This window comes from Acipenser ruthenus, chromosome 30 (genome assembly GCF_902713425.1).
Source record: "Acipenser ruthenus chromosome 30, fAciRut3.2 maternal haplotype, whole genome shotgun sequence".
Classification (NCBI taxonomy): domain Eukaryota; kingdom Metazoa; phylum Chordata; class Actinopteri; order Acipenseriformes; family Acipenseridae; genus Acipenser; species Acipenser ruthenus.
Window position 1 is genome coordinate 13,636,850 of NC_081218.1, and position 16,655 is coordinate 13,653,504.

At 42.2% G+C, this 16,655-nt stretch overlaps 2 protein-coding genes across 10 annotated transcripts; one reads left to right on the forward strand and one right to left on the reverse strand.

Moving 5' to 3' along the window:
- Positions 1-42: 42 nt before the first annotated feature.
- Positions 43-4,954, reverse strand: LOC117396391 (synaptonemal complex protein 3-like). Of its 5 annotated transcripts, none has more exons than XM_059004674.1 (9): positions 4,888-4,954; positions 2,880-3,024; positions 2,550-2,625; positions 2,370-2,404; positions 2,048-2,165; positions 1,500-1,599; positions 1,231-1,329; positions 875-979; positions 43-438 (listed from the first exon to the last, which is right to left on the reverse strand). In XM_059004674.1, the coding sequence occupies exons 2-9, from the start codon at positions 3,022-3,024 to the stop codon at positions 385-387; spliced, it is 732 nt and encodes a 243-aa protein (XP_058860657.1). In that variant the 5' UTR covers positions 4,888-4,954; the 3' UTR covers positions 43-384. The 5 variants fall into 5 exon arrangements, with proteins under 5 accessions (XP_058860657.1, XP_058860659.1, XP_033850637.2 ...); XM_059004676.1 differs by lacking the exon at positions 4,888-4,954 and adding an exon at positions 4,232-4,328; XM_033994746.3 differs by lacking the exon at positions 4,888-4,954 and adding an exon at positions 3,940-4,064.
- Positions 3,833-11,618, forward strand: LOC117427087 (DNA damage-regulated autophagy modulator protein 2). 5 transcript variants are annotated; one of them, XM_034908117.2, is made up of 8 exons: positions 3,833-3,971; positions 4,711-4,984; positions 6,765-6,832; positions 7,125-7,264; positions 7,902-8,079; positions 9,913-9,995; positions 10,335-10,427; positions 10,937-11,618. In XM_034908117.2, the coding sequence occupies exons 2-8, from the start codon at positions 4,854-4,856 to the stop codon at positions 11,057-11,059; spliced, it is 816 nt and encodes a 271-aa protein (XP_034764008.2). In that variant the 5' UTR covers positions 3,833-3,971; positions 4,711-4,853; the 3' UTR covers positions 11,060-11,618. The 5 variants fall into 5 exon arrangements, with proteins under 5 accessions (XP_034764008.2, XP_058860655.1, XP_034764007.2 ...); XM_034908116.2 differs by having other exon boundaries at positions 3,871-4,004; XM_059004672.1 differs by lacking the exon at positions 4,711-4,984 and having other exon boundaries at positions 3,856-3,971.
- The last annotated feature ends 5,037 nt before the right edge of the window (positions 11,619-16,655 follow it).

A 16,655-nucleotide genomic window follows, 5' to 3' on the forward strand; every position in this document is an offset into this window, starting at 1 on the left:
AATGGATTTTAAATGTTTTTGTTTTTTTTACAACAGGAATAGAATGCATTAATTTTCACTTGAATCTTTTTCTTAAACCTCAAATCTGTTACAATAACAAGGAAATGTTGAAAGCATATACATATTCATGACGACTGACAAACACATAAACGAGCACAAACTAGACCCTGTTTACAATACAAATGTGAATACTTATTCTTCCAGGGAACATTTTTCAATTTAAAAGAAATGGTAACTGGCATGCCAAATGTTTTTTACAGTTAAATCCATATTGTTCAAATCAAAACAATTTTGCATGGGAAACTTTCAAGGTGTCTTGAACACTGTTTTCTACTCCATTTTACATCAGTCTTCTGAGTCTGTCCAGTAAGTTCAAGTTAAGCTTCACATTAACATTGACTGCAGGGACTTACGCACTGAGGCCATCTCTTGCTGTTGCTGCAGTAAAAAAAATATTAGCATTACTACATGCTGGTAGGAACAGATGATAAAGACTTGTAACTGATGTTAGACATCTTCAACACTACACTAAAATGAAAGAAATATAATTTGAAATCATTTAAACCACCCAGGTGCACACACACACGCTACAATGTAGTTATTAGCTTGATTTTTTTTGACAAAAAACTATTCTAAAACTAGTACAAAACAACTTAAAGCTGTTTAAAAGACCCTCGTTTAAATGTCCAAAAGATTCCTTTCTGGTTTGGTACAGTCATTTTATCGGGGGTGTTGTTTCATTCTAAAATGGTCCTACTGACGATTCGGAGTAAAATCCTTTGAGTTGAACAACAATATATTGCAGTATTCACTGATGAATTGTGTTTAATAAGAAATAAGGAGGGGGGGGGGGGTTAATAACTATTTTACTTACAGTGTCCATCAAGATCTTTTTTTGAAAAAGAGCCATTTCCTTGCGTAGTTCATTTTGAATAGTAGAGTGCTGCGCAGAGTGGCTGCTCTCCAGTTCTTCCAGTTTCTGCAATAGAACAACGTTATAAACCTCAGTTGTGATTGCTTTTCTGTTAAGTAAGCCACATCTCTGCACTAGGTAGGTATATTTAAAAAAAAAAAAAAGATTGAAATACATTGTTAAGAAATCTGGCCCAACGGTTTTCTGTAGATCGAAATAAGTGGTCCAACATTTTTAACAAATTCAAATGTATTACAAAAATGACAATGTAAAATTGTCAGTATCTTTCCAGAACAGAAGCACACACACACACACACCTTAACAAACTGGTCCAGGAGCTGTTTCACAGTCTTCAGTCTCTGGCCCTGCACCACCCTCATCTGCTGAAACAGTTTCTGCTGCTGCCGGAACATGTTCTGACATAAAAAAAAAAAAAAAAAAACTAGATTACTTCACTGCAAACAACAGGTCTGACAACACAAACACTTTCTACCTCTTCAGTTTCTGAACTAGAAAGGCAGGGGGAATAATAAAGATAAACCACAACCCCACAGAATATCACTTTATTATTAAACAAAATACTTACTCCTAGTTTGTCCTCTTGGTCTTTATACTTTTGGACATCGCTTTCCCACTGCTGAAAGACTGTTGTAAACTGCTTGCTGTAGTCATCAGTCAGTTTATTTCTACAATTTTAAACACATCGCAGCATTTGTACAAATATCACAGTACCAGAGCTAAGGTTATGTCGCATTTACAACCCATATTGATGCAGTGTTGACCTCCATGTCATGTTTATAACAGACTTTGTTAACCAAATGGAGTTCATTTCAGAACAGCTGGGGCTTAGAAACACTAAGCGATGTCACAATGAACTGACAGAGGAAAGTCATCAGCTGGTTTCATAGACCCTGATGAGCACTAAACCTGCGACTACTTTACCTAAGGTTAAACTGGGTAGTGCTAATCAGGGTCTGTGAAACAGGCAGCAGGTTTTAAGAACACAAATCAAATGAAGCAGGAACTGGTCTTGCTTCTAGAATTAACTGATGTATATTATTCAGAACCAAAAAGGTTTGTGGTGTGTATGCCTTCATAAACTTTCAACATCTTACGTGGCAAATTTAATTTCACCTGTCATTTTGTTGTGCTTTCCAGATCTGCTCAATCTTCAGGTTGCTTGTTTTTAAGGAGGATTTGGTGTACACTTCCATGCGTTTTCTTTTGGCTGAAAGAGCTTTGTTTATATCAGCTGTGGGAGAGAAATACATCATATATATATATATATATTAGCGGACTAGAAGTTTAAAAATTTAACTATATGAAAATGCAGAGGTTCTATATAAAAAAAACTCCCTTTCTGAAAATGATTTGGAAAGTTGCACAATACAAATAGATTTTATTATTATTATTATTATTATTATTATTATTATTATTATTATTATTAATGTCATACCTCCAAATCTCTCAAGCATGGTTGTGACATCTCCACTGTGGGTTAAAAAACACACACACACAAAATAAAAAAAAGGAATAACAATAATTGTTATTGTATGAATTGTTCTTAATTAGATTCTGAAGTTCATATATGATACATTTCTAACGCAATACAGCGATTCCAGCAAATCCTTTTTACCCAGCAGGGATGTCATCTGTCTCTTCATCTGGTTCGGTTATGACCGGCCTCTTTCTTCCTCTAGGGGGTGCTGGATCTTATATAAAAAAGAAATATACATACAGTTATTTTATTAGACTGTACAATAAAATTAACGGTTAAAATAATAAATAGACAACCCAGTGTTAGCTGAGAGAACAAACGTAATCCATGTTTTAAAGTCTGACAAACATAAAGTTCAAATCCGATAGCCGTGGTTAGATTTTAACAGATTTTTTTTTTTTTTTTTAACTAAGAAATGTCAATGTCAACATTTCAATTTAGTTAAGTTTTTTTTGTTAATAACTGTACCTTCAAAACTTGACTCCATTTTTTTGGCAAGATCATCGGTGAAGAAAGTAAATCGACAGTCTGTTGGGTCGTACCCTCCGGCTCCTGTTTTTTCCTTGAGGTTTTTAGCGCCGTTCCTCCTATTGTTGGACGGCTTTTGAGACATCTGAAAGACAATAAAACCAAATAATCACGCCTTAAACCAAAATTTTAATATTTTAAATATTATTATTATTATTAGACACCTCCACCGTGTTCATTTCAATGCGTTACATTAATTACAATATCGTTCCTCAACAGGAAAGCATCACTGAAATAAATAAAAACGTGACGTTATGTTATTATTATTTAATATATTTATCTATACCTTCAAAATAATCGATTACTTTAATAAGCTTCTTATTTTTGGTCGTCGATGTGAAACGAGTCGCTTGAGGCTGGAAGCCCCGCTCGTGCACGTTCCCGCGCTTACGTTTGTTCTCAGCTCCTCGAGGTCTCGTTTAAAATCTAAAGGGGCAGATTTTGTTTCCAAAGATTTTGCACCGGTGCAAAGCTCATCACATTTTTTTTTTGTATTTTGCATAACTAATATTTCTCAAAAGCAATACTGTATGCAACAAATTACGTTGTTTAAACATCAGTATAACAAAAACACTTTTTTTATTATTTTTTATTTTTAATGGGCATGCTTGTGGAATACACTGTCGTGCACATTTTAAAACGCTAACACTTCAGATGGCGCGCTTTTACCAAACAGGCGTGAGTTCTGCTAATCCCTGATGCTCTCTTCGCTCTGGCTCGTAGTTTATCGTTGGTCTCCGGAGAGTCCTGCAATCTTACCCCGGTCACATGACCGCTGCTTCTGTGTCTCCAGTGTTTGGAGTCCTCTTTATTTATGTTTGCTGTATCATGATAAGCTGTCGTTTCCCAAATTCACTTTCTACCCATAAACTTTACCCAAATCGTAGATTACTTTTTTTGCATTGCAATAGGTTTACAAATACTGTAACGAAATGACACGACCGGCTTTGAGGAAAGCAGGAAGGTAGTAATAATATGCAATTTTACTAAAAACTGACACCTCTTCCACCATCACAGGTAAACAGCACGCTGGTAAGTCCGTCGGAGCTTCTGATAAAGTTCCAGGTGCGACAGTTGCCTTATTTATTCCTACAGGTCAATACGAGGATATTATCTGTGCGGGGCTGCGAGCGATAAATCTGGAACCTCCTCTTTTACAGCGACTGTGTTTAAACGGGAAGTGTACTTCTATCGCGCAACACTCGACATGTACAGAAAGTTTAGCAGCATAATGTTTTTTTTTTTTTTTACTAGTTAATTCTTATTATATGATCGGTTGAATGCATTCTTACCTTGTATAATAAAATAGAAACGTGCAAATGTGTGCATTCTCTCTATCTATATATATTAGGGAGAGAGAGATAAAGATAGATAGATAGATAGATGTGTGTGTGTTTCAGTTTTAATAATTAGCTACTATACAAACCACCCGAAGATGTTGCTGTGATAACGGTCGGTCGGTGGGTGAATGTGACCTGTAAACACTGGTTTCCTGTAAAACATGTTTGTGGGCGTGAAGCCCGGAATCAGCCTTGGGAAAAAAAAAGCAGAAACGAAACTAGTATCAGGTCTCTGCGTCAAATTGAGTAACAAGGAAAGCATTTCTCAAACCGGGTTGAGGAGAGATACTATCACGGGAGATAACGCGGGGTTAGGCTGTGCGTGTGTGAGAGAGAGAGGACTGTGATTGTGGAGGACAGATTCTCGATGAACCTGCCTTGTATAAATCTCAAAAGTTGTGCTCTGAAGTGCTGTACTTGTTGTCTTGCAGTTTTTTGGACTGGTGGGCGTTCAAGCGGTGCTGCTTCCTGATCACGCTTCTGCACCGACCCGGGCTGCGCTGCGTTGCGTTCCGCAGTTTGACCCGACTTCCCCTCTGCTCTACCCCACGCAGAAAGCAAGACCCGTGCGGACATGTGGTGGTTTCAGCAGGGTCTGTGTTTCTTACCCGCCGCTACTGTGGTGTGGTCTTCCGCGACTTTCATCTTCTCTTACGTCATCGCCGTGCTCCTGCGTCATATCGACCCCCTGGTCCCCTATATCAGGTGCGTTTGGTTTTTAATTTTATTTAATTTAATTGGCGACGCTGTATCAATTAAGAAATTAAAGATCCCTGCTTGTGTCGGGTTTAATTGTGCCATAGTCTTGTGTGTTTGTGCACAAAACGGCCATGCTCCTCCACAGTCCTAAAGCACCTTCCCCATTTGCAGCGTGAGCCGCTTTCTGAGCACTCTGGAGATTTAAGGGCTTCTAAACAGAATTCAAACTTTGCTCTGGAAAACGCTTTCAGGAAACTCCATTTCGATGTTTCAATAGCCTTACAATGCAGATTTCTCCAGAGTGTGTGTACGTGTTTAGTCTTGTTTTCCCTACTGCTCTGAGCTTGTCTCCAGCGCAGACAGACAGACAGACAGACAGTCAGCCAGTCTGGATCCTGTCATGAGGGATCTTGTGATCTTGCTGAATTACTGGACGACAGACGGGTATGCAATGGGAATCACATTGCTGGGCTTTGAACTGTACTGCTGTGTTGCGGTTGCCGTGGAGACAGTGTTTGAAAGTGTCTGTGCTAAATAATAATACAAGTAATATGATATATCTGAGGTGGAAACTCATTCTACATCTTAGCATCTGTCCCCCAACACTGAGGTCAGGGAGGTAAGACTTCCATTGTATAGCAGTTTGCTCTATGTTTAATAAGACACACTGAATCTTGTTAGCTGTACAAAAGGTCACATGTGCAGCCTGTTCTGCTTTATTTGTTGCATGTCATAAAAATGACTACCAAGCTTGACCAGATTTTCACCAGCGCTCTGTGTACGTGTGGAAGCCAGCCCGATTCTTTTTAAAAAACTTGACCATAAAAACTTTGCACGGGCGCCAGAGCTACATGCAGCTGCCTGTGTGCAGCTGTGTGAAACGCAGGCACAGGTCAGTCTGGTGACTCCTCCAGTGACAGTAAAAGAGCTGCTATTAAACCCACCAGACCACGTAGCTTCCTCTTACTGTCATAAATACAGCTTTGTGGAAAGGCAGAGTCGATGGTGTCTGAGTAGCTCTCAGACACCAGTTTTTCTTTGGCTTCACGTCTGTGTTAGGGTTAGCATCTAAATCCACTGTGTTGTCAGAGGGTTCGTTAATAACATGCATGTGTTTTATGTTGTAACGTGCTTGTCTCCTGTTTTGTGTCGTGTGTTTTGGGATTCACACCTCTGCATTATTGCATAAAAATCGAGTAAACGTGTTCATGTGTGTCGTTGTTTGTGTCGCTTTTTAGTATAATGGTAATTACTGCAGCATGATAATTGTAACTGATGAAAATAGAATTGGAATTGGAATTGGAATTGGAATTGGAATTGGAACTGGAATTTCAGCAAACAATTCTTCTGTAATTATAACTCCCTCCAGATCTGCGTAGTACTGAATACAGGGGTGACTTCACTGCACATTGCTGTCACTAGGAGCTCATCGCAACCCTAATAAAAGTACTTACAAAGGAATTCCCAGTGGGAGGATCCCAGGAAGTATGATTTCAGGGATATTAGTGTATTGACTTCTTGTCTTTGTAGTCTGACTCCCAAAAGAGTAGCATAATATTGTAGTCCCTCACTAGGAATAGATTATATATAGATTATATAAGAAGACGTTTGCAGTCTTCTTAATAGCTGCAGTTCTTTAACTCACTGAAGCAGCGTTTAGTTACCGGTGGTCCTGAAAGCTGCAGGTCGTTTTTCTTTTAAAAGTACAGAAGCGGAGTTAACAAGCCGGCTGTGTAGCACTGACCCTGATCACCGTGTGTGTGTGTGTGTGCTGTTCTCTTTGCAGTGACACTGGCGCCATGGCTCCGGAGAGATGCGTGTTCGGGATCATGCTCAACATTTCATCCTTTTTAGGTACTCCAATACTTCTGATTATGATTTGTGATTAAGATGGTGAACTGGAAACCCTTTATATCCGAGCCCCTGATGAGAATATATTTGGACACCCTGTAGGCCAAACTGTGCAGCTCAAATACTGTGTCGAAATGAGCCAACAGGGCCGATAGGAAGACTCCCTAGATGGGGTTGCATTGTCACGTCCAGCTGGGTGTGCAGTATGTTACTTGACCTGGATCCGTGCCCCTCTCTGTTAGGGCTGTGCTGTACAGTTGCAGGTTTTGTATAACTCCTGGTCTCCCCCCTCCAGGTGTTGCCACTGTGTACGTCCGATACAAGCAGGTGATGGCTCTGAATCCTGACAAGCCACGCCTCCTCCAGCTCAACACCGTCGGCCTGGTGCTGGGCCTGATCAGCTCCTTCGGACTCTGCATCGTCGCCAACTTCCAGGTGAGACCCGAATTCGAGGCACGTCAGGGACCCCCCACCCCGCGGAGCGCCCTGGAGTCGGAGTCTTCGAGTGGAGATCCAGTGGCAGTCCTGCGACTACATGATTAACAGCTGGTTTCATAAAAACATGATGGGCGTCAATCTTGAACTACCTTACAGTCGGCTAGTTTGACAGATCCATCACTTCTGGCCACTGATCTCTCCCTTAACTAAGGGAGGTAGTGCAAGGTCTGTGAAACTAGCCTTTAAGTTAGCAATAGGTAGTCCAAGATTAGTGTGAATCGGACTCTGTGAAATCTGGGACCTGGTTTCATTGCTTCAATTTGCTGATTAAGGGCCATGGTTTGAACAAAGACCTGGACGCTGCGTTGACTTGGCCAGGGATGGAAATAAGACTCTTATTGCATAGCAGTTTCACCCATTCCAGGTTTTGTTATGAGTTAGTCACTGAGGTAGGTAAAGGTAACAAGCTCAGGTGTTTCTTACTAAACCTAATAAAACCAGGAACGGATCAGACTGCTCTGCAGTGGGAATCATCTTCCCATCCCTGGATTCGGCGCTCTGGTTGCTGGTTTAGTAACCAAGCATTGCTCCCCGCGCTGTTCCTGAAACCCAGTCCTGTATCTTGCCGTTGCAGAAAAACACCATGATTTCCATGCACTTGGTGGGGGCCATCCTGACGTTCGGGATCGGAACGCTTTACATCCTGTTCCAGACCATCATCTCCCACAAGATGCAGCCCCACATCCACGGCATGGGCGTCTTCTGGGTGCGGCTCTGCCTGGGGCTCTGGTGTTCAGCCAGCATAGTGACCAGTATCCTTCCAGGTCTCGTCGACGTCACAGCGCTGCTGGAGCCTGTTTCTGAAGCCTGTTTCTGAAGCCTACCCTGAAGAGATGATTGATCTCTAATCTGACACAGAGGAATGTGTATATACCTGTGTGTGTGTGTGTACAGAGTACAGGGAATTAAAAAACAGCAAACCAATCTATATGCATGGCATTTTAATAATTAGCTACGACATTTCAGATGCTGCTGTTCAGTTTTTGACATCGCAGAATGGACTTGTGACGGGTCTCGGCTGTTACTTCTGTTCAGCAGCAGAGTACAGCCTGGCCTGCCAGCACTGCCAGTGTTTATTTATTGAGCACGCTCCAGAAAATCAGGCGAGGCTGAGTGTGTATACACACACACGCACACGCGCACGCACACGTCACAGAAGCGATTTGTCAGCCCTTTCCGTGCACATTGTAGTGCTCCTTCAGCATTACGCATACAGGAGAGACATGAAGATACTGAGACAAGTTGAAAGCTGGGCAGAAGCACAGGAGTAACTGCTTGTGATGATGGGAGTGGAAGCCTGGAACATGCTTTCCAATGGATTACATGGAAATGTGGCATTGCTTTGTGGATGTTTTCAGTGTGAATGCGGCATTGCTTTGTGGATGTTTGGCATGTGAATGTGGCATTGCTTTGTGGATGTTTTCAGTGTGAATGTGGCATTGCTTTGTGGATGTTTGGCATGTGAATGTGGCATTGCTTTGTGGATGTTTTCAGTGTGAATGTGGCATTGCTTTGTGGATGTTTTCAGTGTGAATGTGGCATTGCTTTGTGGATGTTTTCAGTGTGGATGCGGCATTGCTTTGTGGATGTTTTCAGTGTGGATGTGGCATTGCTTTGTGGATGTTTTCAGTGTGGATGTGGCATTGCTTTGTGGATGTTTTCAGTGTGGATGTGGCATTGCTTTGTGGATGTTTTCAGTGTGAATGTGGCATTGCTTTGTGGATGTTTTCAGTGTGAGTGTGGCATTGCTTTGTGGATGTTTTCAGTGTGAGTGTGGCATTGCTTTGTGGATGTTTTCAGTGTGAATGCGGCATTGCTTTGTGGATGTTTTCAGTGTGAATGCGGCATTGCTTTGTGGATGTTTTCAGTGTGAATGCGGCATTGCATTGTGGATGTTTTCAGTGTGAATGCGGCATTGCTTTGTGGATGTTTTCAGTGTGAATGCGGCATTGCATTGTGGATGTTTTCAGTGTGAATGCGGCATTGCTTTGTGGATGTTTTCAGTGTGGATGTGGCATTGCTTTGTGGATGTTTTCAGTGTGGATGCGGCATTGCTTTGTGGATGTTTTCAGTGTGGATGCGGCATTGCTTTGTGGATGTTTTCAGTGTGAATGCGGCATTGCTTTGTGGATGTTTTCAGTGTGGATGCGGCATTGCTTTGTGGATGTTTTCAGTGTGGATGCGGCATTGCTTTGTGGATGTTTTCAGTGTGAATGTGGCATTGCTTTGTGGATGTTTTCAGTATGAATGTGGCATTGCTTTGTGGATGTTTTCAGTGTGGATGTGGCATTGCTTTGTGGATGTTTGGCATGTGAATGTGGCATTGCTTTGTGGATGTTTTCAGTATGAATGTGGCATTGCTTTGTGGATGTTTTCAGTGTGAATGTGGCATTGCTTTGTGGATGTTTTCAGTGTGAATGTGGCATTGCTTTGTGGATGTTTTCAGTGTGAATGTGGCATTGCATTGTGGATGTTTTCAGTGTGGATGTGACATTGCTTTGTGGATGTTTTCAGTGTGGATATGGCATTGCTTTGTGGATGTTTTGAGCCCGGCTCCAGTTTTCTTTAACCTCTTCCACTCCCAGTGTTCGTCTCCTCTGTGATCATGTACAGCAGCCTCCCTGGAGTTGACGTGGCCAAGAAGCTGCACTGGAACCCAGAAGAAACGGTGAGCAGGGCTGGGGCCCCTCGGGGAGAGCCCGCTCTCCCACACTTTACATACATGTCACATGCTTAGCTGAACCCCAGAGGCATACAGAACACTGTACGTGTTCCTGCGACACAGCTGTTTACAAGCAGCACGATTGTTTCAGTGTTCCTATAGAAGCAGTCATTAACTCTTTCAACACTGCAGACCTGTATATAGAAACAGTTTTTTTTTATATATATGTTGAACGGAGGTATTGGCTCATGTGCAGTGTTACTGTTTTAAATGAGACGCCTGCCTGCCCCTAAGCTTTGTACCATCCTTGTTAAAGACGCTGCCGCCCTCTACTTGTCTCCGCAGGGCTATTCTGCTCACATCGTCAGCACGATCTCAGAGTGGTCGCTGGCATTCTCCTTCCTCAGCTTCTTCCTCACATACATCCAGGACTTCCAGGTAAGAGTCACACAGCTGTTCATTTGAGTGTTTTCCGCAGAGTGTGCGCAGTGTGACGGCGCCTCGTTCACACCAAAACGATCAGAGCCTGTTCCTCTCTGCTTTAAGACATTTTCACACCTGAAAGAATTGCGATGCCTGAGGTATTGGACACCATAGAGATGAGATGCAATGTAAAACAATCCAGTTTGCTTTTTCTATAGCGTTCTGCATGCAGAGCATCCCAGGACGCTTTTACAATAAAAGCTGTTGGCCAGTCCATCCAGCTCAGAAATAAGCTAAACGCAAACAAATATGTTTTTCAATTTGATTTTAAAAGACCTGACTGTGCCAGCGTTACTGATTTGAGTCGGGACGGAGTTCCAAAGGAGCAGAACAACTAGAGGTCCTCCTCGCCCCTCCTGATTTTAAACGATTTCTAGAAACCACCAGAAGTTGAGCACTCACTGATCTCAGGGTGCGACTAGATGCAGCATATAAACCACTGTGACCGCTTTGTTCCATTGCAGAAAATCACGCTGCGAGCCGAGGCCACCCTGCAGAGCCGGCACCTCTTCAACGGGCCGCAGTTCAACGGGAACGTGCGCGGGTACAACGCAGAAACCACGCCGCTGCTCGCCGGCTCCATCTGAGCAGGGGCGCTCTCTCTCTCTCTCATGGGTACACCAAGCACAGGGGCTCCGGATCCACAGGAGGAGGCGCATCCAGGGCTGAAGCTCGATGCTTTTGTAACCATGCTCAAGGATAAGGGGAGGGGGGTCTTCACTTTTACTTTTGAAACGCCTCAGTTTGGTTTTTTTGAATCCTTGCCGCAGACAAAACAAAAAAACACGTGTTCGTTCTGCTTCCAGTACTGTACCTGTATGCAACGCAATGAATGCACCAGATCCGTCCACCGCTTTCTTCAAGGTCCTGAAGGAGGACGGGTCTTTTTTTTTTTTTGTTTTGTCTGAGATAGAGTCAGCTGTTTGTACAGTATTGGTTTTACTTTTTGAACTGTGCAGTATCATACGAGGTACGATCTGGAAATCCTCAGGTAAAACAACATGTGTTGTGAGCTGTTATCCCCTACAAAAGGTAATGAAAGACCAGGTCCTACTGTGTGTTTAATTTGTGTCTCAAAACAGCCAGCCAGACACACCTCAGGAAGCCCTTTCCATCGCTGCACCTTAATAAACTCAGTAACTACTACACCCTGTCCGTGATCTGTAAACTGAACTCGTGGGAGTTAGAGGCTTGCAGGTTGATCGTATTTTAGTGTGGGGGTCGCTGGGAGGCAAAGGCTTCTGACTAACCAATGTGCACGCTGAGCCCGAGACCTGACTCTTTTTATTTATTTGCGAATTCTTTTTTTAATACTGATAGGAGTCCGGGCGGTCAACCTCGCGTTAAAAAGTTTATGAGAACAGAAAGAAAGTGTGAACCACAATTAAAGTGAAAGCTGAAATGCATCGCTCGCTGCAGGCCCTGCAGAGCAGTGGCAGTGAATAACGGTTGCACTGCACAGAGTTTGATCAGCTGCCCAGCTGGGGTCATATTACAGAACAATTTCCTAACTTGCTGTCCTATCTTATCTTTTGTGACTTGGATAGGATTTTTTCCTAACCTGAAGCATTTCCTAAGTCAGCAGTGCCTACAATTTCCTAAGTGTCTGCCCCTATCCTGACATTAGTTAGGAAATCCAATCTAGTGACAATCTTATCCACAAACGACTGATCGAGTCTGAATAGAGCAGGTTTCAGCTCGAGCTTCAGGGAACTGTCACCAGAATAGACATGTTTTTAAATTATGGCGTCTATATGTGGCAAAGAAACACAAGGCTCTAAAATTTACTCGGGAAGAGAATAAGGATTTGATCGTAGAAAAAATCTACAATAAAATCTCGTTAACAACAATACATAAATACCGCTATTTAAAAAGAGAAAATGAAGCCATACTTCTTCAATTTCAGGCACGAACACCATTTTATTTTAATTAGGAATGCCAACTCACAACAATATCTCACAGGCTAAAGTAAAGCTAAAAATAACAACAGTACTGTGATATGTTCGTGCCTCCCGTGTGATAGAAAGTGTGTACAGTAATATCATTTTGTACATTAGAGTCCAAACTTGTGTTTCAAGTTACATTACATATATGAGGTGCTGGGTAGAGTTCAATGGAGCGTCTCGCTGTGTGATACAGTAACACGACACAGAATACTTCATATCTTATTACTCAGTAAAGTTTCAAATATCAATTATTATAGTCACCGACAGTACCTCATGAGTGCGTCAGACTCCACAACACAAACCACCACCTCGGGGGGCGGGGCTAGATCTAGACGTTACACGTAGCCCAAATATACGAATGGATCACTATAGAATATGCTGTATTCCTAAATGTTAGGAAATCTTAGGAAATGACCAAGTTAGGAACGATCTGGAATCTGCTATTTCCTATCTTAAATGGAGACAGGAAAATAAGTTAGGAGAGCATTTTCTGTAATATCAACTCTCCTAAACTTCAGTTGGGACATTCTATCTCTGAAGATAAGAATGACACTTCGGATGCTTTTGTAAGATACCCCCTGGTTTTTAACTTGAACCCCTCCCCTCTCCCTCTCTCCTGCTTCACCCCGCACAGCACGTACTGACCTGCTCCAAGTAAATGGAAGCGATTTCTAAGCAGTAATCTTCTCCTGCAGTAACATGGCTTTAGGCTGTAATCTTAGATATCTTCCTTTTATTAAAAACACTCAAACTCTTTTTTTTCCGTCTCTTGGCTACGGAGACAGTGGGAGGATCTGGCTCGGAGCTAAAGAGTTTCTTTATGTTTTTCTAAATGACAGCCTGTGTGGACCGGGTGCTGTAATAGGAGTGCACTCCAAAGAGTGTTTGGGGATCGGAGTTAACCCCTTTGCTCCTGGAATCATTCCACTAACGTCAGAGACCCGCCCAGGCTGTCTCAGGAATGAATCACCTGCAAGGCAACGCTGCACAGCACTGACCTGATTGACCAACAGTGTTAGTGTGGGTGCTGGATAGTTGTCGTTTTCTTTTTTTTTTGCATTGAAAGAAAAGATACAATATTCTGTTTTTTTTTTCTATGCAGTCCTGTTATGTGCTCAGGAATGTATTAAAAGGGTTGGATGGTACATATTGGACTAGAATATAAATACTGTATGGTTAAGAGGGCAGCATAGAGACCGTGGAAAATAACAATTCGGAATGCAGTATATACATATACTGGGGTATGCAGGAAATTAAGAATGACACTCGTTTTAACATCGCTGCAACCACGCTAATAAAATTCACGATTACATATTCCCCACCCGTTCAGGGGGGGTAGAAAGGAGCCTTCAGATAAACACCTACACCCACCATGCCCATCATTTCAGTTGCACAGACACTGCAGAGACAAGCACCTTACAGCCACTCTGCATTCTGGAACTGCTGCACAAGAAGGGCAAAATCGCATGCTTCTGAAATGATCTTGAAAAGCGAAATACTGACCAATATAGCTCTGGACTCTTGACCGGAGGGTCATGGGTTCAATCCCTGGTCGGGGACACTGCTGTTGTACCCTTGAGCAAGGTACTTTACCTAGATTGCTCCAGTAAAAAACCCAACTGTCTAAATGGGTAATTGTAGGTAAAAATAATGTGTTATCTTGTAACAATTGTAAGGCGCCCTGGATAAGGGCATCTGCTAAAAAAAAAAAAAAAAAGTAATAATAATATAAAATATAGAAATGTGTTGAACATAGAAGAAGGGTACTGTGTTTGAGTGTATTTTAATTCACTTTGCAATCTGACTGAACTAATAAAGAAGTTTGCTACAAAGGTTTTCCAGTCCTTTCAAAAATTTTACAAATTGTAGTTTAAATAGCCTAACTGCATTACTGAAATAATAATGCTTAACAATTGTACTGTATTTATTTTGTACATCAGTATGTTTTTTCTGACTAAAAACAAAAAGATCATTACTACCTGTGCCTTTCAAAGTAATTTTTATTAAATTTTGACTAAAACAAACATGCGGTTGTTTTTCATTGTATACAGTTTCCAAAAAGTGGAATTACAAGAGTGAGTCTGTCTGTGTATATATTCAGCTTCGTAGTGAAATAATGCAAAGCTTACTTCAATGAGATCATAAATAATGACACGTTCCCCCTCTCTGAGAATGGTTCATAATAAAGCCTGACTCCAGCTGCTGTACAATGATCATCCGTGCCCAGTCCAATCAAGAGGTCCTTTCTTGCCAATAAACTAAGATGTTTGTTTAAATGATCTGCTGTGCGGTACAGAGATGGAATTCAAGGTCCAGAGACAATTGAACAAAGACAACAAAACCAAAAGGTGCTAAAAGGCGGTGTGTTCGTTACATGATCTTTCACACCAAATCTTGCTCAAACGTGGGCCTGTGGTGTCAAGAAGCAGGAGCTAGGGGCTGTGGTCTGTAAAAGCGTGAAGGTTTTGTGTTGCTGCCTCCCACGTGGAACAGGAAACCCTGCAAAGCTACAAGGAGCGAGTCTCAGATTGAACTTTTACTGAAGGCTTGATCTGCTGCAGGACTCTATACTTTTTCTCTATAATCTATGCTCAACAGTATAGAAGCCTGGCCAGGTGGCATTAAAAAAAAAAAAAAAACACTTTCAAATCCTCAGAGGAGAGAGTCACACATTAAACAAGTTTCTGTGCAAGAGCTGGGGTGTAATCAGACATGTGTTTATAAAGCATTGGTAAGCTGGTCAGTGCACCAGGCAGGAAACTGACTATCTGCACAGGCCGGCAGAGTGTCATTTATCCATCACCTTAACTTGAAGCAGTGGGGGAGAACAAGGGAGTTCATGACCTACAAACAGCAAAGCTGCCCTTCAATTCACACAAACCACAGACAGTCAGTTAGTTCTCTGGTTTCCGTCTGTCGTTTTTCCTGCTGGGTAGCGTGGCAACAGCCAGTCACCCGCGCAGCGAGATGTGTTTGAGTTCTCCAGCCAGCACAGACCTGCATGGCCTCGAACCAAAGACTTGTTTCAGCTTTCCTTCCATCTTTTATTAAACGATTGCACGGGGTGCTGAACGAATCTGAAGCCAACAAGAGTGCCAAGTCTCGGAAAAGTGGTCTTATCACCCCGGCTTTTACCTCCTTACGCTGGCTTCCAGTAAGTTTTAATGCTGATTTTAAGATCCTGCTTCTTGCCTAGAAGGTGTTGCATGGTCTTGCTCCATTGAATCCCACTGAATTATTATCTCCATGCATTCCTGGTCATATTTCCTGGTGCATTGCCTTAAGGCTATGAATTGATTTTAAATAGCTGACTGACAACCAAAATGCTTCTTATTCATTTTAAACTAGTCAACTAAATCATATTTGCTCTGCTAAAATTCGTGCATCGCTTTGTGAGGACCTGGTCTTGAAAAGGCGCTATACAGGCCTATCCTGTGCTCTCATTTTCAGTCACGTGGTTATTTGGTTGGATTCATGCCCGGGTTGTGTTAATTACTAACCCAATCCCTAAACAAATCTGAAACTAATAATTAAAGCAATCAGTGCAAGTGGCTTAAACAGTAAGAGCAGACCCAAGTTTCTTACCTGCGTAGATAATTCCTTCTCTTCTAGTGACAGGCTCCCCTGCACAGGAAAAGCACAGCCCAGGTCTTCAGGATGAACTTGCAGTACCAGAAACATGCACTAGATGGCAGCAACGGGGAGTTAAAACGCACACGTTTTGAAGACTCAACATTCAATACCAGAGGTTCCCAGCTCTGGCCCTCAGGGGCTGTTCCAGGCATCAGGTGCCTGGTGAGTCCAGCAATACTCACACAGCTTATACAGGTCGGTTCAGAGCGATTATCACAGCTAGACAGTTTGTATTATAATCAATGGTACTTCAGTACAGGCACCGAACTACCTTCTAAAAGCTGCATGAGACTGCTTAAGAGCACAAGCTGTAATACTGGATATGCAATGATGTAGATGGTATACAAGTTTAAATGAAGCCACGCTGGCCATATCAATTCAATGTAGTTCTTTCTACAGTATATAGCGTCTGCCATTATATCTAACAGTAATTTCAATGTACTGCCGAACCTCACCCTAATCCCCTGCCCACCTCCCAAAGTGACGTTCAGTAAGGGGTTAAACTGAAGAGGAAGATGGAAGAAAAATAAAACAATAAGAGAATGCGTTTCCCTTCACAGGGAGGCGGCATCGCAATACAAAACGAGGCTTTGACAAGACCAGG

What these genes read in the sequence shown, in the direction of transcription:
- LOC117396391 (XM_033994746.3), bottom strand. An exon ending in ACAGATGACATCCCTGCTGG is followed by an intron (nt 2,405 to 2,549) that starts GTAAAAAGGATT and finishes TTTAACCCACAG; the next exon opens with TGGAGATGTCACAACCATGC. An exon ending in AAAAGATCTTGATGGACACT is followed by an intron (nt 439 to 874) that starts GTAAGTAAAATA and finishes TTTTTACTGCAG; the next exon opens with CAACAGCAAGAGATGGCCTC.
- LOC117427087 (XM_059004671.1), top strand. Translation starts at nt 5,425, where the DNA reads ATGCAATGGGAATCACATTGCTGGGCTTTGAACTGTACTGCTGTGTTG. An exon ending in GCATCGTCGCCAACTTCCAG is followed by an intron (nt 7,265 to 7,901) that starts GTGAGACCCGAA and finishes TTGCCGTTGCAG; the next exon opens with AAAAACACCATGATTTCCAT. An exon ending in CATACATCCAGGACTTCCAG is followed by an intron (nt 10,428 to 10,936) that starts GTAAGAGTCACA and finishes GTTCCATTGCAG; the next exon opens with AAAATCACGCTGCGAGCCGA.